Source organism: Tasmannia lanceolata, unplaced genomic scaffold (assembly GCF_043159265.1).
Source record: "Tasmannia lanceolata isolate RefF3 unplaced genomic scaffold, GAP_Taslan_0.1 ptg000002l, whole genome shotgun sequence".
In the NCBI taxonomy this organism is placed as follows: domain Eukaryota; kingdom Viridiplantae; phylum Streptophyta; class Magnoliopsida; order Canellales; family Winteraceae; genus Tasmannia; species Tasmannia lanceolata.
This window is the reverse complement of record NW_027518679.1, coordinates 58638458-58665456: the sequence shown is the minus strand read 5'-3', so window position 1 is coordinate 58665456 and position 26999 is coordinate 58638458. Positions and strand designations below refer to the sequence as shown.

The window sequence follows — 26999 nt, the reverse complement described above, 5'->3', positions numbered from 1 at the left end:
TTCCAGTGCTTTTGTGCTTTTCTGGACGGAGAATGAGAAAAAGGAAAGAACTCACCCCGCTCTGCCCATTCCTCGAAAGCCCAACTTTTGAGTGGCAATAGGAGCTTAAATCTCGAAGCAAAATGAATTCGCTTCTGGTAATTCTGTTCCACCCAATTATTCAAAAATAAATAAATAAATAAATCTGTTCCACCCATTTCGCCTGCTCCGAAAATGGGAGAATGAAAAGCTTGTGGAACATCGCCTTGGGACATTGGGCATAGCCTTATTTTATTAAATGAAAAATCTCCATTCAAAAAAAAAAAGAACAAATACACCTACTAAAAGCCAAGTTTTAAATTTCGACCGGAATCCGAAATTTCGGGTTTCGGTGGATACCGAAACCGAAATCGATAAAACCTGAAATACTAGTTTATTTCGACCGAAATTTCAAAATTTCAGTCGACATCCCGAAATTTCATCAGAAATTTAAGGGATTTCACCCCAAAAACTCGATTTATGATAATTATTTAATATTATCCCGAAATTTCGACCGAAATTACCGAAATTTCGATCGAACTTTTCTAGGAGATAAATTTAGGCTGAGATTTCATTTCGGTGAGGACCGAAACGCATTCCAAAACCTAAATTTGAAACCTTGCTAGAAGCACAGTAAGTGTTACATCCCTATGACAGTCCACTCAATGTCTAAACCAAGTAAATAGTGATGTGATGATGGGAGTGTTTCATTGAACAATCAGAAACAAATAGTCTTTCTCTTTCATTATCAATTTCTCAAGGAAATGTAAAGAACATTACAACATGAAAATACACTGCACTCATGGGAATGCTTTCATTCATTGAACAATCACAGAAACAAATAGTGTTTCATTATCAATTTCTCTAAGAAATGTAAAGAATATTTCAACATGAAAATACATTGCACCCATGTCATGCGATAACACTCAATACCCAAGATCCAAAAAATGAAGAAGATAGAACAAAACAAATAGGAAGAGCTAAAATACAAAACCAAGCACATGTAGCACACATCAAGCAGTAAGTGATAGAAGAATTTGACACGCCTGTCAGGTGGCCCCCACAGTTAGCGCCTTCAGATTCCAATTCAGATGCAGATTCATGGACCATTTGAAAACATTATGGCGACTGTGTTGTTGATTGAGTTCATACACACTAAAGCTACTGTTTTAAGCTACAACGGCTGGGTCCTATTTTCAAGAAGTCAGTACAATAAAGTTGTAAGTGGAACCATTCAAAATAAATAAATAAATAAAGTAAAGTTGTAAGTGGAGCAGGAGTCTTTTTTAATCAGCAAAATCAACAGGCAGCTTCTTACATTTTATGTAACAGCAGACAATTCAGTTGCCATAAGTGGATTAAGGGAATCACAATCATGAGAATAATCGAACAACGGATAACAATTAATCACCCATTTTGCCAAAATCACATCAGTAAGTTCCGTTATTCCTGGACTCAGAAAAAAAACAATAGAATAACAGCCAAAGCTTCAAGATAATAGGAATACGTATTAGTAAAGTAATAAAATCATGGTAAAATAAAGAAAAAAGAAAGAAAACAGCCAAAGCTTCAAGACAATAGGGAAAGCATTAGAAAAGTAATAAAATTCATGGTCAGAGTCAATATTATAGACACTGAAGTAAAAATAACTTATATGTACAAATAAACTGATAATTACTTGTGATTTTATTATTTTTTGTTTATGTAGAAAATTTTTCATCTGGAAAAATCCATCGAGGATGGTGCTATTCAGAGATTGATGGTGGCAGAAAGAATGGGTGAATCAAGGAGAAGATGGTCTTTGAGAGAGGAAAGAAGTAGATGAATTCATATTTTTCTCAAGGAATTTATCGGATGTTAACATAATTCTAATCGATCCAAAATCCATGAAACATCGCTGCATCGGTAAAAAAAATTGCATAATGGTTGATATTCTATGGCAGTTCCCAATATATGTTCTCTCTCAAAGCCACCAGCAATGGAGAGTAATTGAGGAAAGCTACTAAGAGGTGAGTTTGAAGATGGGCTCCATGTCATAAGAGAGCACCTTCCTGTGCCATTTCATGAGAGCAAAACATAGGCCTGTGATAAACATTTAAAAAGACCAAATGGAGGAAGTCAAAACATTGGCCTGTGATCCTCAGAGATCCTTATATTTCTCTCACTCATTCCATATCTCCCAAAACAGACATATGGAGTTGTCATCCACAAAATATTTTCCTTCTCTCCAAGATGACCAGTGTACAATTTGACAAAGGAGGTCAATAGAATCACCTGAAAAAAAAAAAGAATTCGAGACCACCCGAGGACGCATCAAACCCTTTGCATTGTCGTGCAGTGGATGAATAGATGGTTTTTATGGTGGTCTACGAACCGGCAAGAGCTCGTGAGCGGCTGGGGGTACAGATGGGGTCTGAAAGGATGTAACCAGTGGAACGAAGCTTGGAGGCTGGTTTGGTTTTTGTAATTGCACTCAGGATCTCCGTGGAAAGATCGCAAAAGTTTAGAAATGGCATTTGTTTTTTGGAATCAGTAGGCGGTGGTCAGATGGCATTATAGATCTATTGCAGTGGTAGCATCTTTGGGATGCTCACGTCTCACGGAAGTGCGGATGGAACTTTTTGGGATGGATGATTTTTTGTAATGTATAAAGAAAATGTCAATCATCTTACCAAAAATATTTTATTCACTGAAAGAGAGCGTGATGTAGCACCGTGAAGAAAAATTGAGAAAAGGGGAGAGAAATAGACGAAAGGAGATAGAATTAGAAGAATAGGGGTAGATGAGACAAAAATAACCTAAAGAAGAGACGAAAATAACCAGAAGAATAGACGAATTTAGGGAGAGGAGAAGAAATCAGAAGAGAGAAGAAGAAAAACAGAATTAGAGGGAGAATAATCTTTATTCAATATCAATAATCATCAAAAGTTACAAAATAAGCTGTAAAGAGGCCTATATATAAGCAAATAAATAACTTAGGAAATATTAACCAACTAAAACATGAACTCTTATTTCTGCCTACTAAAATAAGAACTCTAAATAACCAAATGACTAAAATACCCCTAATAAAATACTAATTGGCAAATATGCCACTTATTTAGGCCTAATATTTGCATCATGGCAATAAAAAAAAGCTCCCTCCCTAGGGCGTCGACCTAGGGAGGGAGGCGGTTTATCCTCTCTCATCCCCTCTCTCTCCCATATCTTCCTCTCTCTCATCCTCTCTCTCCCACATCTTCCTCTCTCTCGTTCTCCCTCTCTCACTCGTTTCCCTCTCTTTCCCCATTGACGACTCTCTTTTTACCGTCTCTCCCATTGTTGGCAAAAGATGAGCTGCGGAGGCCGAATCGGGATCCGTTGAGGCCAGATCTAGAACATGGCTTTTCCATGGTGGCTAAATCTAGGACTGTGGAGGCAGGATCTGGGGCCGTGAAGGCTGGATTGGGAACCGTAGAGGCCAGATCTGAAGTCATGGAGGCCGTGAAGCTGAATCTGGGGCCGGAGAAAACCGTGAAGGTTGCCGGTGGCTGTGAAAGGCCGTGGGGTGCCAGACCTGGAGCCGTGGATGGCTGGAGGGGCGGAATGGCCGGAGCTGGGCTCGAGAAGGCCGGATTTAATGATGAAGGGGCCGGATCTAGTTAGGGATGATGGAGAAAGTAGGTGGGGGAGTCGTTGGAGGCTGTGGAAAGGGCCGATGTAAGGAAAATGGTGTCCAGATTCAGGGGAAAAGGAGGAGGTTGGATATGGAGGTGAGGGAGGTTGTGGATAGCGGCAATGAACCTTGTAGGGTTAAGGTTTGAAGGAGGAGGAAGAGGAGGAGGGGAGTTTTAGGGTTGTTAGGGTCAGGGTTGAATGGGGAAGGAGGTGGGGAGTATTATAGTCTTTAGGGTTACGGTTTAGGGTTAGAGCTTGGAGTATACTTTTGGATGGGATCATTTTTGGGTTAGTGGAAGTAGGTTTTGGAGCGTTTGGTGGAAGGATTTGATATATTTTTAATGGGGAGAAGTCGGTGTTTCGTGGTGGTTCGAGGTTGAGGCCACCGGAGATTGGATGATAATGTTGGGTGGTTAGCAATCCTGCACGGTTAGGGGCGCACAATAGCTCTGGGCCTTTGAGCGAGATTTTTGAAAATCGAATTTGCCAGCGGATTGTAGTGGAGAAATCGGTGTGACATGGCAGGTCACGATCTTGACTTGGGGGGTCCTACAAATATGGCACTTTTTGCTGGATTCGATTCAATTGAGGCTATTGGGTATTGTAAGGGGTAATGGGTTTTCTTTTGGGCGAAGGAGAATGCTCATGGGCAATTCATACTATGTAAATCTAGTGGGACTACTAGTCCCCTTGTAATTTTGCTGGTATGAATATATTTGTCAATTTTCAAAAAAAAAGAAAAGAAAATGTCAATCTATAGTAGTGATCCAGTGGATACTTCACTTTTGGTTGTTCTTTTGGTCTAGGGTACATCCTGACCTCTCATGCTATTTAAATGCAAGTAGGGACTCCTGGTCCCCAATGTAATTATCATGGTATGAATACAATTGTGAATTAAAAAAAAAAAAAAAGAATTACCCTCGCTGTCTACATAGCCTGGATGTGTTTTTGCCAAACAAAATCTTTTTTCTTCAAGACGCCACATGGATCTTGTTCAAAACTGCCATTCAATGCAATTTAATTGCTAACTAAAAGTGGATATTAAGCAACCAAGAATTCAGAAACTTTGGGACATGGTAGTAGGAGATTTCAACTGGTCACAATCAGTCAATTACTAGTGCGCTGATTATCCAAAACAATAGCCACAGATTTTTATTTTTTTTCCAATTATACAAGGTGATAATGGCATAATGGCATCATTCAAATATACATCTTCTCATAACTTTATGACATCAATGAAAGTTCAACACGTCATTCAAAGAACAAAGATGTATGGTCATTTCTGGAAATAATGCCGTAATGCACCACTGAAGACCTTGTCGAAAATCAAATAAACAACCAATCACTACAAGCATGATACATAGAGAGGGGTGAATGAAACTCACCTTTGCAGTCAAGTTTGAGACGGCCAACTGGAACTTTTCTCTTGTTTTTGCCCCTGCAACATTCCCAGCCTTTGCCACCTTGCTAAATGCGCCATTTAGCCAAGCTGCTCCCGCAGATACATACCTTTGCAACCACAAGAAAGAGATCCATTCATGCATGAAGCCAGATATTTGGAGAATAGTGTGCCGCAGGTACATGAAGAGCACCCACGAGTAAATAAATGAGCACACATGTAAATAGAAATCCAATAGTTCTAGTAATCAGGAATTTTAAAACTGCATTCTTCAACTTTAATCATCCATTGAATACTCAGGCAGTTGGGTGTCGGCAAATTTGAAAGTTTTTTAACCTATTGCCGAAAGTGGAGATAAATTTCGTTTGAAAGGTAGGGCATTTTTATCTTGGGAGAAGATAAACTTCTTAGACAAATCCCATCCCATGAGAAACGCAATGTAGGCTCCGAGACGCCAATGAAGTCAGAGTAAGACTGCCGACCATCGAATCAATGAAGAAAAGGCTTGTTGTTGGATCCTATGCACCTCTGCTAGTACCCTTGAAGATCCACTTGTTCCTCTCCTTCCACACCAATCATTAAGTGGCTAAAAGGGCAAGACTTCACAACACTCCAGCCCCGTTCAAATTCGTAATGTAATTAGGCGTCATCAATTGACACCAAACAGGCCCATGATAAAGAATCAAATCTCCCTAACAAAGCTACAATGAATGAAAAGGTGATCAATTGTCTCTTCCACCGCATAGCCCATTCCACAACCATTGATGATAATCCATTCCCGATTTCTCAGATGATCCATTACGGGGATTTTATCCAAGCAAGCAATCCATCAAAAAGCACAAACCCAATATAGCACAGGCATGTTCCACACCCTCCCAAAAAATGATGCGAACGGTGGGGGGGGGGGGGGGGGGGGTGCGCAAGTGTAGAAGGATCACGCCAAAAACTTTCCATCTGAAGTCCATGTCCAGATTCTGACATCCTCACTCTGCATCTTGATGTATACGGAGTTCAATCTCACCATAAAAGCATCAACCATGTCAAGCTCACGGTTGAACAAGTTTCTACAAAGCTGCACCTCCCACGCGCATTTTTCGTCCTGCTGAACAAGGTAAGCACCCACACTTGCCCATCTCGCAGAAGCGACTATACAGCACCAGGAAATTGTCTCGCAAATACCTGGCATGGTGCCAGATATCATGCCAAAAGTGAATCCTCACTCCGCACAGTAAGACATATCGGAAAACAAAAGTATTTTGTAAATTTTTAGGGTTAGTGGACCATTTTGGGTCAAATGCTGAATCAGATCATTATGAACCACTATTGTTTCAATATGTGCCCTTCATATGCCCGATAAGTTACTTCTGCTTACATATTTGTACAATTTTAAGGTGTGATTGCATTTCAAGAAATCTAGATTTAATTTTCAAGTGTATGTCCCAATATTAGCTCATTCCTTTTATAGATTATTGTATGTCCCAATATTACCTCATTCTTTTTATTTATAATAACCTCAATATCATCATATTTGTTTTATAACCTTACAACATTACCAGTGTGCCAGGTTTTCCAGGGTCATGTGATACTAACATGCATGTCAATATCTAAGATATATAGGTCATTCTTAGTTTGCATATCTGAAAGAAAGATACATAAGAATATGAAAAGTGGTAGATGATCATGTTCAGTTCTCTATATTGACTCAATTAGATTCAACAAATAAACAGACAAAAACAACTAAGACTTTAAAGAGCAAAATCCAAGTAGATAATCATGTTTGGTTCTCTATCCTGACTCAATTAGTAACAAGAAATAAAAAGACACAAAAACTATTTGAACTTCGCAGAAAGAGTCATTATTGGGGCTTCTTAGATATATATTACCACCAAGAGACAACCATATAGCAAACTATTTGTATGGATCTTATGTTTCCACTTTCACAACTGATCCTTTGGAATTTCTCCCTCCAACAGGAAATCAACTCACTAATTAACTTGTTCGACTAAATTCCCATATAGTGAAATAATAAACTAAAAGACCAATGCTCTTTGCTCCAGACATCAGAAAAGGTACATATACCTGTTCGTTTTGACAGCCGAGCCTGTGTTATTCAACTTCTGTTCTGCTACAGTTAAGACTGCCATCGTTTTATCAGAGACATGCAGCCTTTGGTCCACGGACTTTACTTTCTCATTAACAACCGAGATGCCAACAGTTATTTTCTCTGTAAGCCCAACTCTTCTATCAAAGGAAATAACTTTAGCAGATGCATTGGCTGTCAAGCGATGCTTTTCGTCAAATGCTTTAGCCTTGTTCACGGCATCTTGTCGTATAGCTGAACCCTTTGACAGCATACTTGTGACAACGTCTTGAGCTTTACTCACATATACACGACCATTGCTAGGAGAGGTACTCTTAAACTGCAAGAAGAGAACAAGAATAACATAATTTGTCGAATGTCATGTCCACAAAAATGATGATTTATGTTTATTCTAGAACGAAGTTTAGCATCAGTAAAAAATACATCTTGAGGTTATGAAGTTTACTGACACCTCAACATTTGGCGAAATGTTTTCAAAAGGAGTTACACTCACAGCCTGGTTTACTGTAGTCATCTCCTGCATGAATTGCAATGGGAAATATAAAAAATCACTTAACATGAAGGAGCCACTTAACAAATGTCAAGTTCTAAGCTGGAGTTTACTCCCACCTCAACTTTTGGAGCATAATTTTCGGCTGGAGCTATAGTCACAATCTGGTCTACTATTGTTGCTCCCTGCATAGACCACAATTCAAAATGTAAATATTGCTTAATGGAAATGTAGTGGCTCAGAATTCCATTTTACAAATATCTAGTGCAAGATGGATCTTCTATAACATATAGATATTTTCTGTATGAAAAATACAAGGAGTTTGAAGAAGAGAAGAAACCACCAACAACTATAGTAGGATTTATTAAATAATCCCCTGCCTCATCCATGTAACAAGTCAGTATTGAATTGAAAGAAAGCGGGATGACTAGGCATGAACTCAACAATTTGCTAACGTGGGCAGTAATCTAGTAATGGAAACATTTTTTGGGATAATTGCATGCATTCAAGTAATGGAAATTGAGCAGGGCAATCAAGCTACACTTTTGCTCCTAAATTAGTAATTTAAGTCTTGAAATATTACAAACTCTCGTTTGAGAAATTGAGTGGATTCATCCAAAAGAAACAAAAAAGGTTAAAAATGTTAGTGCTTTACAGTAAACTGTAGCTACTCAGCTCTCATGAGCTAGCGGACTTGTAGGAGTATGTTGTGAGTTTGTCTGACTTTGGCAACATTATGAGTTGGGCTACCTTGCTGCTTTCTTCCTCTGTTATTATGGGCTGTCCTTTGTCTTCCTATGTTTTCCACCGAGGTTCTCAACATCTCGCCAAGTCCCAAATATCATAAATCGTATCAGATCTAAAATCGTATCGTAAATTGTAAGATTCATTCAGAAATAAATATATGGGATTTGCTAGGGACCCATCGCGGAAGTCATTTTGCAGATGGCTATTAGATGTGAGAGCAGCCACATAGGCTCACTTTTCAACAGATATTGTCTTTATTCATGAGGTGGCTGCTCTCTCGTGTAACAGCCCATCCGCGAAATGCCTCTGCAATGGTCCCTATATATATATATATATATATATATATATATATATATATATATAGAGAGAGAGAGAGAGAGAGAGGAAATGGTTTGTGAGCAGCTGCTCAGATAGCTTATCTGAGCATGGATTGTTAAAACAAGGGTGGGTCCACATTTTGGGGGTCATAATAAGTATTCATTTGGAAGGCCACATCATGGATGGGGTGTGTACCAAAAAACAGCTCCATTGGATCATTCTAACCCTTCCATTTGTGGAGGGAAAAAATGTGGGCAGATTTGTAGACAAGCGGTATCTGTCCATTTTTCCCTCCACAAATGGACACCCTAAGATGATCCAATGGAGCTGATTTTTGGTACACACCCCATCCATGATGAGGCCTTCCAAATGAATGCTTAGGATCACTCTCAAAATGTGGGCCCACCCTTATTTAACAATCCATGCTCAAATAAGCTATCAGAGAAGCTGCTCACAAACGAGAATAGTGTTCCTGCGCAGCTACTCAGATAAGCTGCTTCAAAAACTCATGTGGCCCACATTTTTGAGGTGATCCAAAGCATTCATTTGAAAGGCCCTTCCATGGATAGGGTGTGTACCAAAAATCAGCCCTATAGGATCATCCTAACCCAATCAAAGGTTGAGGGGGAAATGGACAGACAGTGTTTCTGACCATTTTTCCCCTCCACAAATGGCAGGGTTAGGATGATCCTAAACGGCTCATTTTTTGTACACACCCTATCCATGGAAGGGCCTTCCAAATGAATGCTTTGGATCACCCCAAAAATGTGGGGCCACATGAGTTTTTGAAGCAGCTGCTCAGATAAGCTATCTGAGCAGCTGCATAGGAACACTTTTCTCATATATATATATATATATATATATATATATATATATATATATATATTAAAAATTATAAACAAATTAAAGAATAAAAAATATCCACTTATTCATTTTTCATCCAAATTCATTAATTCAAATAGAAAGAACCATGATTAGCCATTCAATATCGTAATACGAATTGTTTGCTAACCAACTTGACACATACTGATCATCTATTTCTCATCCAAACCCACGCATATTGGATAATAATCTTAAAAATAAAAAAAGACACAAGATCATATCAATTCTCAAAGTCTCAAACCTCAAATGACAAATACAAATCATAAAAGACCGAAGTCGTTGGTTTTGTCCTCGTCTCCCACCTCGATGTAAGTAATGCCCCTATCGACGGTTGTTTTGCTTATATGATGGTTTCTAAGTGTGTATTTATTCTTATTTTAGAATGTTTTGAACTTTCATCTTTAAATTATATCATTTGCATATGTTTCCATATGTTACCATGATTTTACAGGATTTCCACTAAAATTTCCAATTGAAAACGAAACGTTTCCGTTTCTGTGGCGATCGAACCATAAATTTAAAACCGTGTTCATGAGAAACCTACTTTCATATGAAAACATCCTAACTTCACCTATTAGATCACGAGTTAACCTTTCTATAGGTACCACTACTTCGAATAGCCATCTGAAACCTCACTCTGATACAAAACTAATGCAGGTCCAATAGGGAAGAAGGGACTAACATTTGTAGAATTAATACGTAATATTAATTCTTTGTTGTAGATTTAATAAAAGAATAATGCAGAACTAGAAAAAGAGATGTTCTTTACTAATTCAGCAATATAAAATTCACTCTAATCTATCCGACCAAGGAGAGAGATGTTCTTTACGCATTCGGCTATATAAAAATCACTCTAATCTATCCGATCAAGGGTTTTAGAAAACTTTTCATAAATAGAATAAAATATAGCCTTTGATATACCCTTAAATCTCAAATCTAGGTTAGTCTTGACAATTCACAGTGAAATCAATCAAATAACCATTAAATTGTGCAATCAAGTCAATCTATAAATCTGATTGTTGAGATAAACTCAATCTGATCATCAAGTTTAAGATCAGATCCGTTCAAGATGACTCTCAAATTTGATAAACCAAACATAAGTATCAACAAGCACATTAAATTTTGAAATCAACAAAAACAAAAGCCTCCAAGTTCAACCAAGTAGAACTATTAACGGTGAAGATATTACATCAGAAGATGAAGAAGAGAAGATGGGATAGAACTCTTGGCCCTCAAACCACTAGAACTGAATGCTTCACACTAATGAGTGATCGAACTCACCTCAAGATCGATGGAGAAGTAATATCTTCCAAGTTCCAAGCAAAGCTTTATGTCATAAAGCATAACATAACATGTGATAACCCTAATTCTATACATTATGTATATACTAATAAAAGACTCTAGGTTTCAAATCCCTAACATATGTGAACCCTCAACTCAAAACCCCAACTTTTAGAGACTTCCTACACAAACCTACAAAAATAAGTAAAACCCAACTGTTTTCTACAAAAATAAGGCATTTCCTTCAAAACCTACGACTTAAAGCTTTCCCCTTATTTTTAAAATCACAAAACCTAATAGGCCCCATCTTTCATATGAATCCACTGAAGTGACTTAAGTGAATTAAAGAGAAAATGACTCAAATACCCTTTAGTAACTTAAACAGTCTCCTCACTTAAACATGTTGTGGGAAATAGATCGGCCCTATCCTTATTTCACAACTCACTTAAATGACTTAAGTGACTTAAAAAGAAAAAGACAAAAAAAAAAAAAAAAAAACCCCACTATGGACTTAAAGTGACATAAATGGCTCAATTAAAACCTATGACTAAAATAAAAAAGAAACTTTGACACTAATGATGGACACATCGTGCTATCTAACTCCTAGATCCCTGTGAAGGATGGTCCCCATCAGACATTGATGATGCGTAAGGAACATAACGAAAATAAGAAGAGTCTAAATATGTGTAATAGTAGTGTTACAAATCATTCCATTGCTAATGATGATTTTAAAACTCACGGTATTGCTAATGATGATTTTAAACCTCGTAGTACTGGTGATGGTAGTGATGACAACAGCGGACATAGTTGTGCGCTTAAGGCTGAGGAAGACAATGAGTGATATTGTAAAGTTGATGATGAAGGTGGTGAATATATCTGTATTATAAATGATGTGAAGTATGATTATGAAGTCCATGGAGTCCAATGGGAGCAAGAGAAGATGTTAAAGACCCAACAGGGCTCAACCCTTTTAACATCATTAGCATTGGTATTATAGGGCTTTCTAATGATATGAAGATGCCCATAATGAGTTAGGGATACTTTGTGCTGGGATATAAGGCTCCTACGAGATTGTAACGGTAATGTGATGGTGCTGGGATATCATTACTTTTTCCCAATGGCAACGGTCACAATAAAAATCACTAGGGTGTTATGTTTTTCTCTTCACAGCTGTCAAGGTCAATTAAGATCGAGTCTCTTTGTTTTCATAATCAAATGATTAGGAAATGGGGTAGTGCCACAGAGACCAACATGAAAATAGAAACCCTAGACACGTGTGGTGAGTTCCATGTATCTTTAGATCATATAATATAGGAGGCAAATAAGAGGCTGAATTGTTAGCTAGACAATGTGGCAAGATTTGAGATTTTGATTGATTTTCATATCCCTTTATCTTGATGACTTTTCTTATGTTTGAATATTAGGGCACACAATAACATAGAGAGACCATTGGGTTCACTATAGCATGTACTTGTACTAATATAGAGAGACCATTGGGTTCCTCTTAAATCGGATGGTTAAGATCACCCTATAGATTTTTTATTAAAAAAGCATAAAGGAGGGGGGTAGGATTGAAATTATTTGGCTTTAATGGGTGCCTTTGTTAAAAAGCATAAAGGAGGGGGTAGGATTGAAAATATGTGTGTTGAATGGGTGCCTTTGTTAAAAAAAGTCAAAAAGAGTGATGTGTAATTCTACAAAAAATTCTCTTATTTTCTCTTCTACTATATAGATATAGATATAAATATATAAATATATATATATGTATGTATAATATTTTATTTTATTTTTTTTATTCCAAAAAGTGCCAAATAAGGGACAAGTTGTCCCCTAACAGGCTACAACAGTACCGCCCCCTACAAACAGTATGATTAGCTTACATATCTGTTATATGCTACCCATCCCCATTCCTCATTACATTACCCAATAGCCTAACTTGTATCAGATCCAACAAAAGTGCCATATGTGTCCGCCATGCCACACAAACTTCTCCACCTCATCCCAGCTGGCGCTTCCGATTTTCAAAAATCCCGCTCGAAGAACTAGAGCTATTGTGCGCCCCTAGGTCCTATCCATGCACGATAGCCATCTCTTTTAACGTACGCCAGGTCATCTTCTTCGGCTGCATTTCCAGAGAAAGAGAGCATGGTTTTAAATTTCGGCCAAAATATTTCGGTTTCGTTGGAAAACGAAACAAAATCCACATTGAGTCGGAAAAGTACCAAACTTCGCCGAAATGTTTCGGAAATTTCGGCCGAAACGTTCGGTTTCGCTGATGACCGAAACCGAAACCAAGATTTAAAACCATGAGAGAGAGAGAGAGAGAGCATGTAGTCTTCTCCGGCAACTATCCCCGCCAGCCACAACCTCCTTCTCCACGGTCACCACCTCCGGTCCCTCCAACATCCCTTCCACAAAAGCCATCCAACTCCACTCTTAAACCCAGCCACCACCACCATCTTCTTCAAAATCTAACCCCACTTGTACTAAAATGATTGATCAATAAAATTATTGTTATTAATCTACAAAAGGTGCCCTAGCAAAGATAGAGATAATGGCAATGTCGATTCAACCTGTAATAATTGATGGTCCAGATTTCTCATCATAATGATATTATATCTTGCATTGTATGATAACATGACACATGATTGTGTGTTTTCTCTACTATTTTGAAATCATCATAACAAATAGTTTTCCGTACCTGTATTTGATCCTAATTGCACCCATAGTTGACTTGGCTGTCACCTATTACCCAAGATACGTGAATAGGCCCCACTTTTTGTGTCTAACACTTTACAATACTGATACTTGAACCAGATACGTTATAGATACTTCTATTTGTCAAATTAACGATTATGCTTCAATTATGCCAAATATTTGTTAGATGTCCTTCATGTTTTTTGTTAGTGTTGCATAGTTGCAATGTAAATTTTAAGTACACGAGTCTTATAGATGCTATACGCTATTTTTTTGAAGATAAGTTAAATCTAGTTGAAATCTACACTCAAAGTATTACTTCATTTTCCTAAGTTAAATACAACGAAATTTTCTTATAATAAATTTATATCGTGGGCCTTATTCATGGTATGAGATACCATTATATGTATGTGTCCTATATTTCGAAAACACAGAGTTGTATCCTAGCTCATGTACTGTGGTCCATGGATTCTTTGCACCCCCCCCCCCCCCCAATGCTGAATCCATGCCAACACGTCTCCCCACGCGAATCGTACATGGATTCCCGTGGGACACACCCGGATTCTTGGCGTAGCCATGTCCTGCACAAATCCTGTTTTTTTGGGCGATTCCGATTCATCATTGTCTCTTTTAAAATGTGAATCATGTATATTCTCCCTTTAAATGTGTTTCTTTCTTAACCTTTTTTTATATGAAAGGTAACTAGTACTCTTTTAATAAAAACCCTAGCACCTCGGCCCTTGAACATCGACCCCCCTTCCCTCCTTCTTCGACTATCTTAGTAAAAAACTCTAAGGCCTCAACCCTTCATCCTCAAAATTTTCATATATATATATATATATATATATATATATATATATATATATATATCCTTTTTGGGGTTTGCCGAATCCGACACCTCGAATCCGTGTCGGATTCCGACACGCAAATCCGAATCCATGCAACATACCTCATGTATCATTGGCAAAGGAACAAGTCCAGCAGAGATTCTCAATTTCACCTCCCTAAATAAAACATACAGCTTCTCAACTTCTCTTGGAGAACCAAAGACGAAACATAATCTATTTATAATAGCATTTTACATGAAACATAATATATTTATCATAGCATTTTACATATTCCATACGAGGAGACATAATTTGCTATCAAAGAAATCAAGTGGGAACTTAGTTAAGTTAGTTCTCAAATATTTCATTCACTAACTGCGTGTTTAGTAAAGTTAGTCATTGAATGCATCTCATTGAATAAATCTATGATTGTACAGGAGGAAAACCAACCCTATGATTCCAATAAATGAAATTTCACAGAACAACATCTGTTACCATCCAATTTTCAAAAAAAAAAAAACATCTGCTACCATCCGCCTGAACGAAATCTGCTACTATCCTATGTACTTTCCAAGGATAATATAATTTCCAGACTGAGAAAGAATGGGGAAATTACAACACAACATTAAAAAATTTCAGGCACTAAATATCTAAAGAGGTTGTTTAGGGTCAGTGGCAACAAACCGAAATGGGTATACAGCACACCAGCGCTGTACAGGGGATGTATAGTTGAAGGATTCAAACTATCCATGAGGTGGGTCCTACAATGTATGGTCCAGGATACAAAAATTAATAGGACTCAGACAATTCTAGCTTTCCAATTTGTGCCCATCAAACTGATAGTTAAAATAAAAATTGTCAGCTCAGCACTCATCAAAAAGTTCATTGGTTGAACAATTGTGATCAACCAAGTGGTGTGAATTTTGTACCATGGGTCATCTATGATGTGTTATGCTGTTTCAAATCCTCTGAACCCCAGAGCCAAACATATAGTCTAGTAGTGATCTACAACACACCCATATATGTGTTGAAAATTAAAAGAAAAAAACTCGTAACTGAATTGATAAGAAACCAAGGAAATACCGATAAGAGTAATGCGATTTCAAGCGCTTTCGGATCTTTAAATGTGACGAATGCAGTCTTTGACTCCCCAACGCCGCTGCTCAATAAATCCCCAAATTAACAAAAACTCAATTCATCAAAATATGTAAACCATAAACAGAAACCAAAAAAGAAGAAGAAGAAGAAGAAGCAAATGCTAAGATAACAGCAAAGAAAATTCACAAGTATTTTTTTTTTTTTTTTAAGGGTAGAATTCAAACGTAATTAAAGTAATGACTAAAACCTAAACCAAAATTCTACCCATAAAACTCTAAACCAAAATAAAACTAACAAAGCATATAGTAAAATAAGGTAAAAATCTCAAAAGATAATGCATAAAAAGGCAAAAAAAAAACAGAAGAAAAGATTCTAACCGTTGAATCTCGATGTGTTCAATGTCACCGGAAAATGAGAAGAATTCCTTGATCTCCCTTTCCCCTGCCAGATCCGAAATATGCCCTACTTGAACGGTTCTTGTCTGAATAAATAACAATAAAATTTTGCACAAATTAGATGAAAAATAGGATAAAAGACAGCAAGATCCAAAATTTTCCCAGCTTACCTACTAGAAAAATAAAAAAATAAAAGATCGTGAGGAAAGTTTTCGATTTACCTGCATTTTACCAAACAGGAATTTCGTATCTTTGCCTCTCTTTCTCTCCCTGTCTTTGCGTCGGTGTCTTTCTTTTATCACTTTCAGACGCACTTCTACACGGTGGTCATTCCCAAAATCCCAAGAAGAAAAGTGCAATTATATTCCCACCACTTCTTTTTTATATTGGCACTCCCGCTAAACTCGCCGAAAGAATGTAGTAATGCTTATGCTTATCAATCAAAAGCTAAGACACGTGTACATTCTCTCCCAGCGCACGCAAAGTATGACTATCGACCCGTAAAAAAAAACGTATGACTATTGATTAGTAAGACGATGCTTGAAAACCATCAAAAGGCCTAGATAAGTCATAACACCTTGTTCTCCGTGGGGATACAAATTATTCGATGAGTTGTTCCCGGGATATGGGCTATCCTACTTGGATAATTTTTGTTTTTATAGAAATGGTAGGCAATTTCATTAAAAGAGAAGACCAAGCAGGCCTAGGAGAAATAAGGTCGTACAAAATAAGAAAAGATCCACCCACCCTTTCCTTAGAAACTCCCATCTCTTGCTAGTATATCCGGCCACATCATTCGCCATCTTGGATAATTTTCTCCTGAATAAACCCCTCTGCTTGGTTGTAGGTTGTTTACCTTGTAGAGAAGTGGTGGAAGTAGTAAACAAGGAGGAGACATGCCTCGGAGTCTTCTTGTAGTTACCTTGTAGAATAGTGATTTGGTAGTGTTTGGTTCTCATCCTTATAGGTGTCTTCACTAATATAGCAAGAAGAGGTTACTCTACTGGCAACCAAACAAAGGGCTTTTTATGTCGTGTCACCAAAAAGCTACACAAAAGCCTAGCTTTTGTGCAACCAAACACATCTGGCCCTGCTCGTATGTTATACTCTATCCATTGAGGACGTTCTCCTTTGGATCAAGGGAAAATGACCAAATAGAAGGGGTTTCTACTGACTATGACATTTGAAGAGGGGTGTTTTGTAAATCACCAATCAAGAGTGCATATGACTAAAATGCCCTTGATTCTCTCTCTCTCTCTCTCTCTCTCTCTCTCTCTCTCTCTCTCTCTCTCTCTCTCTCTCTCCCTCCCTATCAAATCACCTTTTTGAAATGATTGTATTTAGAATACAAATCCCAAAACCCACATTTTTCTCTCTTCTTCTTTTTCCTCCCACCTACGTACGTATGAAAAACCCAAAAACCTCCATTGTTAGATGCCAAAAGCTTCATTCTATTGCTGAAAACCTCATTTTTAGATGTCAAAGCCTCCATAACCCTTCATTGCATTGAAAAACGCCTCCATTTACAACAACTATTGCAAAAAAACGTTATTAGATTCCGAAATCGCAAAAATCTTCACTAGAAACCACCATTCCATTGCACAAAGCCTCCATTCTTAAACTACTATTTTTCACTTTATAATCATTGTTATTTTACTGTAAACCACTAATTTCTTAAGTTAAACTACTATTTCACTATGATAAACCACTACTGAAGTGGGTGTTTATAAGTGGTTTATATAGCTTCTTTGGTTAAGAATCCTCAGTAGTGGTTTATAATCCTAAGTAGTGGTTTATTAAGGCTTACCAGTGGTTTAGAGTGTTTATAATTGGTTTACAAGGATTAACAATGGTTTAAAGTGTTTATAAGTGATTTATACAGGGTGAGCAGTAGTTTATAGTGTTTATAAGTGGTTTATACAGGCTTATCAGTGGTTTAGAGTGTTTACAACTGGTTTATATAGGGTAAACAGTGGTTTATATAAGCCTATCAGTGATTTAGAGTGTTTACAACTCGTTTATATAGGGTAAACAGTGGTTTATCTAAGACTATCAGTGATTTAGAGTGTTTATAAGTGGTTTATATTGGCTTATTAGTGGTTTAGAGTGTTTATACATGGTTTATACAGGATAAGAAGTAGTTTATAGTGTTTATAAGTGGTTTATATAGGTTTATTAGTGGTTTAGAGTGTTTACAACTGGTTTATATAGGGTAAACAGTGGTTTATATAAGCGTATCAGTGATTTAGAGTGTTTATAAGTGGTTTATATAGGTTTATCAGTGGTTTAGAGTGTTTATACATGGTTTATACAGGGTAAGAAGTAGTTTATAGTGTTTATAAGTGGTTTATATAGGCTTATCAGTGGTTTAGAGTGTTTATACATGGTTTATACAGGGTAAACAGTGGTTTACAGCGTTCATAAGTATTTTATATAATCGTAGTAGTGGTTTAGAGGATTTATAAGTGTATAATATATGGTAAACAATGGTTTAGAGTGTTTATAAGTTGTTTATATATGCCTAACAATGATTTAGATTGTTTATAACTAGTTTATATAGGCTTAACAGTGGTTTAGAGTGTTTATAAGTTGTTTATACAGTATAAGCAGTGGTTTATATAGGGGTAAGCAGTAGTTTAGAGTATTTACAAGTAGTTTATATAGGGTAAACAGTTGTTTAGAGTGTTTATAAGTTGTTTATACAGTGTAAGCACTGGGTTAGAGTGTTTATAAGTGGTTCATGTAAGCCTAGCAGCGGTTTAGAGTGTTTATAAGTTGTTTATATAAGCCTAACATTGGTTTATAGTGTTTATAAGTGGTTTATATAGGCTTAACAATGGTTTAGAGTGTTTATAAGTTGTTTATACAGTGTAAACAATGGTTTATAGTGTTTGTAAGTGGTTTATATAGGGGTAAGCAGTGGTTTAGAGTTTTTACAAGTGGTTCATATAGGGTAAACAGTGGTTTAAAGTGTTTATAAGTTGTTTATACAGTGTAAGCACTGGTTTATATAAGGGTAAGTAGTGGTTTAGAGTATTTACAAGTAGTTTATATAGGGTAAACAGTTGTTTAGAGTGTTTATAAGTTGTTTATACAGTGTAAGCAGTGGTTTAGAGGATACCGGAGAGATGTGCACGAACCTGCGGGGCACTATGACCCTCTAATGGACGGTTGGGATCATCCCATGAGAGAAAGAGGGCATTGTGGCCCTCTCATGGACGGTTGGAATCATCCCATGAGAGAGAGTAGGGGCATTGTGGCCCTCTAATTGATAGTTGGGATCATCCCATGAGAGAGAGAGGTGACGATATTTTAAAAATGAGGATATTTTTGTCCTAAACCCATGCAAACCAGTCACCATCACTGTATATTGGTTATTTCCAAGTCTCCCCTCTTCAAATGTCATAGTCAGTAGAAAGCCCTTTCATTTGATCATTTTCCCTTGGATCAAATATCAAGGGCTGCTGCCCCGTACGCTTGCATGGACGCCCATTCATCATAGAATTTCTCTTGTAAGTGGATATTTTAAATGGTGTGCGTTGGCCGTGTAGTTCAATATTTTTCAAAAAGTATTGTATGGCCCATTTCATTGGATGATCCAAATCATTCATTCGTTGGGCCACAACGTAAATGGGTTATCCCCCAAAAATCATTTCTATAGGATGATCTAACACTCCGATCTATAGAGGCACCACAGTTCTATTGATTGTAAGGTGAGGATCGCCACATGGAAATGATGTTTGGTGCACAACATATTGACGATGTGACATGACAAATGAACGGTTTGGATCATCCTATGAAGTGGGCCGTACAGCCCTTTTCAAAAAATAATGGACTATACGGCGCACAATCGGGTCATGTGGGCCCACTAACTGACACAGCTCACGTCATGTTCCTCGGCTGGTGACAGCAATAGGAAAGTCTGATTTTGTTCCCTTTTCCCTCCCTTCTGCAGTCTTCTTGGACTGAAAATTGAGAGGATCCAGTGGGCCCTCATGGTCTACATCATATGTAGATCTGTGTATGCATCTACATACGGATGTATGCATTATGGTATTTAGTGCACTTATTATGTGTTTATGTACCCTGTGCAACACAAAGCACCATGAATCTCAAAAGATAAATCAATAAGCAGCTGAAATTACCTCTTCTGCAACACAATAAGATATTTTTAATTAGGGAGAATTACATATACACCCCCTGTGGTTTGGCCATTTTCCACTTTAAACCCTGTGGTTTGGAAGTTACCAATGACACCCCCTCAACGTTCTGACATTTTTAACTAGACCCCCTCCGTTGACGATCTGTTAGTTTAACCTAACGGAATGACTATAACTAACCATGATTAATATTTTGAGCACAAAAATACCTTCATTTTAAGCCATTTGCAGAGGGAATAGGGTTACGCCATTTCCTGCCGTCGCCACCTCCGGCCACCGCCACCGTCACCTCCTCCAACAATGAAAACCCACTCCATGGCTACATCAAACCCTACATTTCAAGAAAAACCACAGACAAAGACAAAAAAAAGGCCCTAAAATATTAGGGTTTTTGTGCAAAGCATGATAATGTGAATGAAGACAAATAAAAACCCTAAATCGAGGGTTTGTGTTGATAAACGAGGGTTTGAATCAAACCCTATTTTTCAGTTTTCACATGTGAAAACCCTAATTTTTAGTTGGAGAAGATGAGGGCATTATAGTCATTTCCTCCTCTCTGTCCATTTCGTCACGTTAAAAAAAACCCACGAAAAGTTGAAGGGTAACTTCCAAACCACAGGGCTTAAAGCGGAAAATGACCAAACCACAAGGGGTGTATATGTAATTTTCCAGTTTAATCATCCATTGAGTTGTGATTAAAAAGGTTATATCATCTCCATGATAGGCCCACCTAGGGGTGCAACTTGGGTCAGGCCCCATCTGAACGGGTTGGATTGGGTTAGGATTGATAAAAGCCAACCAAGTTTAATACCAATTTGGGTTATGTTAGAAGCCTTGGGCCAACACAACCCAACCCAACCCAATCCAACCCAACTTAGAATTAAATTGGCCTGGCTTTTCCCAACCCTAACCTTAACCCAAACCCTGACATTGTCAGCCTAATTTAATTGTGATTTTATTGAGACCTGAAGTTAGCCCAACCCGGAACCCAATATACATTTATTTCTATTTTTGCCTCGGGCAGTCACAGACCCAACCCATCTCAAATTGGAAAATTGCATTAGACGGGTTGGATAAGGTTGAGAAACTTAAGAGAAAAGTACAGAATGGGGTGTTAATTACGAAAAATTACGGATTGTGGGTACCAATTAAATTAATTATCAAACACACATGATTCTTGAAAAACGGGTGGGAAAAAGACCCCAATACCCTTCTGACATCAACATGATTCTCCTTGCATGTTCCTTTTTCATTACAAAATATCCCTTTGTATTTAATGCACATCTCATCTCCATTAAACTGGCGCGCTTCACAAGGTTTCTTTTGGTTCGTCTGAATGTGTATTTGAACCAACAATACTTGGGTTCCTTTCTATCTTGGCCGTCGGAAATAACCAGAGATGGATGGATGCTTGACACATGTTAAAAAACTTTTAGGAACGGTGGCGCCTCTATACACTACTGGTTTGGTTTGGATTTGAAATTTTCCTTTGAACCCAGTGTCTCTTGGGTTTGTTTAAATCTTGGTCGTCACCATATGCATAGACGGTCGGATCCACGACATGTTGACATCAATATGGATCGGTGGCGTCTTCTAATGAGAGCGTCATCTCTCTGTATTCACCATCTTCTTCATTCCAACTCTTTCATTTCTATTGTCTGTTCAACCTTGCCTTCCATTTGTTCATCTATATTTAAGAGTTGGGACATTGTCCTCTATCTCTCTGGATTTAGGAAGAGAACGGCACCGAAAATTGAGAGAATGGCACCAGCTAATCATTTTGGTGAGGTGTTCAGTGAGATTCCGCCGCCATACCCATTATTTACGCCGCCATACCCATTATTTCCGAGGCGTACACCTGAATTCCGCCGGCGTGCCCCCTATTTCTGCCGGTGAACACCTTACTTCCTTCGGCGTACACCTTGAAAATCCGGCGGTGTTCTCGATATTCCGGCGACGTACTCTAGAATCCGGTGGCGTATTCGAGATTCTAGCGGCGTACTCGATATGTTTGGAACACATGTTTAAACCCGGAAAATCCGGCGTACTCGATATTCAGGCGGCGTTCTCAGCCAAAAGAGACATGAGAAATAATAAAATATTCAATAATGTAGCCGTTCTAAGCCAGAAGAGATGTGAGAAATAATAAAATATTCAATAACGTAGCCATTCTCAGCCAAAAGAGACTTGAGAAATAATAAAATATTCAATAACATAGACATTCTAAGCCAAAAGATAACGTCGCCATTCTCAACCAAAAGAGATGTGTAAATAATAAAATATCAATAACGTAGCCGTTCTCAACCGAAAGAGATGTGTAAACAATAAAATATTCAATAACGTAGCCGTTCTCAGCCAAAAGAGAAGTGAGAAATAATAAAATATTACTTTAAAGATAATGATTGACGTTGGACTGTGAATGTGTCAGGAAGGGCAACATACAAGGACTCTGATCATGTCAGAAGCGTATTAGGGTATTTTTTTCCACCCGTTTTTAAGAATCACCCGAGTTTCATACTTACTTTAATTAGTACCTGCAATCCGTATTTTTCTGTACTTAATACCCACATTCCGTACTTTTCTCGAAATTTAAAGACGTGTTGGGATAGGGTTGACACTCCTCAAGCTGTGGTTCTGGTTGGGTCGGGTTAAGATTGAGATAATGCTACCTCGGGCTGGGTTAAGGTTGACCTCAACCCGACCCGAGTTGCACCCCTACGCCTACCACATGGTCATTTTGCATCTAAATACCCATTCACTCCAAATTGACATCGTCTTCAATACTAAAGTATAAAAGATGTCTTCATTGTTAAAGTATAAAAGATTAAATAATGCCATCCCCAACAGCTTAAGCTTTTGGAGTAATTGGTTGTTTCACATGGTATCAGTGCAATTGCCCGTTCAAACCTGCTTGATATTAAGATTCCACACGTAAGCGCCAACCCTAAAAAGGTGGGCCACACGTGAGGAGGAGTGTTAAAGTATAAAAGATTAAATAGCACCATCTCTAACAGCTTAAGCTTTTGGAGTAATTGGTTGTTTCACATTCATACCATATGCAATATAACAACTGGAAAAGTTTAGCATGATTTTTTACACAACAAGCTTATTGTTCTCCCTGCAAGATGAGATGGATTCAGTTTGATGTGTTATCACAATATTTTCATAATGGAGAGCTGCTAATTAGCTATTAGCAGGGGCCATGACTACGCTCTGGATGGTTACTTTACTTTCTATTTGAAATCATATTTAAGAGAGGAAACAGAAGGCTTCCTCAAAGAATCAGCTTGATCATTGCCATTCTCCACAAGTGATATTATTGAACTTTCATCATTAATCTTACACTAGGCTTAGAAGCCCGCGCCACTGTACAACTATGATCCTATTGGAATCTCACCTGCGTGTCTGAAATGAGGTTAGCTTGTATCCTGTTGGGTGAGATCATTCCATCACAAATGCATTGGATCTCATCAGAATTACGATGGGCGAGCTCACTGGAAGTGCTCATATTGCGTCCCTCTGTTGAAGAGGTTGTTGAACCTCTAGCTCAATTGGTTAAAGATTTGTTCTTCAACCTTGAGATCAGAGGTTGAATCTCAACTTACCTAACAAAAAGGAATCCTGTATCTTGTACACGGAAGCTGGGTACAAGCACTCAACTGAAAGACAAGTATAACAAATGCAACTCTAATAACTCCAAGGGTGATGATATTTTCACCCCCCTGCAGTACGCATTCGCCCCCCTGTTAACAAGATTTGACATCAAAAGGCATTAAAGTTGCCCACTGTTCACGTTATAAGGGGGGCGAATGCGTACTGCCGAGGGTGTGAAAATATCATCTCCCTAACTCCAATAGTCGTTATCAAGTCTAAATAATTAAAGATTGTTACATCTATTGCAACTATCTTGCACAAGTCTGCTTCACATAACAATATTGCTATAAATAAAGACCCAAATGCGAGTAGTTTAAAAGGACATCCAGAATAATGGTTGAACAAACTTTGTACTTTGTTTTGTTGAGAACTGCCTCTGTTGTTCTTACAGGTAACCATCATTTTGAAATTTCTCTACACTTGGAGCTCCTAATCAGCATGTTGGTCTGGTTCCTCAAAGAGCTCTCAAAGGCTTTTATATAAGATGACGGGAAGCCTCCAGTAATTTGTCAATCTCAACACTAAAAAAAAGTATATTACAGAGGTAAAAATCATGTTCCCTTACTGATAACGTATGAGAAATAGTCTTTGTAGTTGACATATTCCCAGAAATGGCAGAAGGCAAGTTGATTGTGTTTTGGGGATTTCAGATCAACAAAGATACAATTCTTTCAGGTTACCCTCAAAGGTGGCTTTAATGGAGAGAACTTGCAATGGAGAGAACTTGAAGTATCAGAAATGGTTCCAAGAACTTCGTCTAGAGTTGTAAATAGAACTAATAGACCAAGATGGATATCGGAAAGCTAAGTAAACTAACATAGAGACTATGTGCCAAACAAAAAAGACCCAACAGAACTAGTCCATTATGTTAGATAATGATATTGAAAGACACCCAAATGTAACTATTAGTTCATAATATATTTCTAATTAAATAATCTGCAAAAATGGTATAAAATGTCACCACAATATGAGTGGAGATGTTTATGTTTCCACTAATAGTTGCCCTGATAGATTTTTCTGCTCTCATTCCCTTTGGCACTGCCCTATCTTAATTATTTCTTTTAAGACATAAAAAGTAGTATACTGGAAACATTGATTACTACTGCATATACATAGAGTACTATGGACAGAAACAAAGAAAACATTATTCAAGAGGCGAGCAAAGGTCCCTACCAACATGAAAGTCTTACAAGTTCATCCTTAGCGAGTCAGTGACAGCATTAGCATCCATTTGGAAATGAATTTGAGGCTATCGACTCCTGTTACAACAACTAATTACAAAGCATATTATAAAAGGGATGTGATTTGTCGGCTTCTTTTGTTTACTTGGGGCAGCCAGCTCCAGTGTATCTATGACTGCAGAGGGGCTGATGTACTTTGTTGGAAAATTTGTTGAGGGTACTGTTGATGATAGAAAACAGAAACTTGTTGCTTCAAGGCGTGATATCACTTTCCTTAAGACAAGATTCGCCCCCACTAGTAGTGTGCAAAGGGAATCCGCGAATTGCCTCCAAGATACAATGAAGCCTAGTAGGGAAGCCCTACTAATGTTTGATGACGCGTAGCACTAGCGGAATCAAACCCGAAATGCCCTTCCGAAATTTCAAGCCTTAGAGAAATCTCTAGATTCTGTTTCTGCAGAAAAACAGTATCTAGAACAGTAACAAAAGAAAAACAGTATGTAGAAATACTTGGGGATTTTTGTAGGAGTGTATAAGAGAGTGTAAAGTCTGTCAGAATTGCCAATTCGATTTCTATATGAAATGACTGAAGTTTGCACATTTTTATAGACCATCTGGTGTCTTTTCAGTGCGAAGTGCAAAGTGCACCTAAAAAAGCGCCACTATGCGCCCACGCCGCGCGCGCGTGCGAACGGTGCGTTGCACCGTCCCGCGGGTCCAACCATGGGTTCAACCCAATGTGCAATCAACAAGAGTTAGAAAAGGTAGTGCTTTATAAGCCATTCTCTTTCTTTTCTTTCATCCGGTACGGGACTATCTTTTCAACTACACTTCTACATCCTTTTGTAAAAGCAAATATTTCCAAGAAAATATTTTCTTTTTCCCAAACGCTTTTGATAAAACATTTTCCAAAACACTAAAACATGTAATATACAATATTTTGAAAATGCAAAATCACTAACATACTTCACGTGAGAAGGATTCAATGGGCCTGATTGCCACGTACACTAGAGCTGGATGTCCCATGTAAAGAAAAGGGTTATCAGTTCCCATTACAAAAACATCCCAGCATTCTAAAATACAACTAATTACAATGCATATTATGAAAACATCTCAACATTCTAAAATATAAGGCAACATTTACATTGCACTCATTGGTTATTTCTCTTAAGCCTGGATGTTATTAGTGGAAGAATCTAAGAGAGAAATTTCAGTGTTGAACTGGGATTTCAGGTCATTGATCACATAATCTGTTTCAAACAGATCAAAATCACCATGAGAAAAACAAGACTGAAGTTGCAGATCACAGCAACAGAAGCTCGGCTGACTGAAAAATACCAGCATAAGCAGAATTTTGCTTGCACTAACTGTTCAGCTATTTTAAGACTCGGAAACATGCAGATCTGATTGAGAAAATTGTAAATCAACATATAAGATCTAAAGTATATTGACTTAATAAACACTTAAGGCTATGTGTGTGATGATCTAGAAAGGAATTCAGGAAAATAGTACACAACTGAATTTCTAAGAAGAGGACAAAAAAATGGTTCTATTCAAATGGACATATTTTTTTCCTTTTTTGGAACTGGAAAATGGACATAGAAATCTTGAATTCAGCAAGATAAAAAAAAGATCCAAAGGGAGGGAATTGACGATCGCTTACATTGAAGGATCTCTCATGACATCATCCATGGAGGGAAACCTCCACTCCAAAAGCTCTCAAGCTCTCCAAAACTATCTCTAAACCTCTCACAATAAAAAAAAAACTCAAGAACTACCTTAGAGAATACAACATACACCATTTAAACCTCCATGGTGTGTTACCTCCCTTTTCAATCTCAAAGTCAAGGAAAGTCAATTTCAAGTTCCTCTTTGCTCTGCGTGGAAATTCCTTTGCTTGATCAGATGTGTGTATCTACCTCATGTGCTTGGGCAGGACAGTCGTACCATGATCAACCATGGGAAATCTATCCACCCCTATACAGAAAACAACTAATTCTTTGTCTTCCATTTCTATGGTCTCGTTCTGAATCTCCTCTGTGATCTCAGCCTGCTCCTTAGTCTTTGGCTTCCAGAGCAGTCTCCTGTTTGTTCTCC

General features: G+C 37.9%; 1 protein-coding gene across 3 annotated transcripts; it reads right to left on the bottom strand.

Annotated features, from left to right (window-relative positions):
• Positions 1 to 802: 802 nt before the first annotated feature.
• LOC143881566 (RNA binding (RRM/RBD/RNP motifs) family protein) lies at positions 803 to 16288 on the bottom strand. 3 transcript variants are annotated; one of them, XM_077384716.1, is made up of 9 exons: positions 16129 to 16288; positions 15890 to 15993; positions 15498 to 15573; positions 7782 to 7847; positions 7624 to 7689; positions 7151 to 7491; positions 5058 to 5181; positions 1337 to 1467; positions 803 to 1208 (listed from the first exon to the last, which is right to left on the bottom strand). In XM_077384716.1, exons 1-8 carry the CDS (start codon positions 16132 to 16134, stop codon positions 1462 to 1464), a joined length of 789 nt encoding a protein of 262 aa, XP_077240831.1. In that variant the 5' UTR covers positions 16135 to 16288; the 3' UTR covers positions 803 to 1208; positions 1337 to 1461. The 3 variants fall into 3 exon arrangements, with proteins under 3 accessions (XP_077240831.1, XP_077240822.1, XP_077240839.1); XM_077384707.1 differs by lacking the exon at positions 1337 to 1467; XM_077384724.1 differs by lacking the exon at positions 1337 to 1467 and having other exon boundaries at positions 7666 to 7689.
• Positions 16289 to 26999: the final 10711 nt, after the last annotated feature.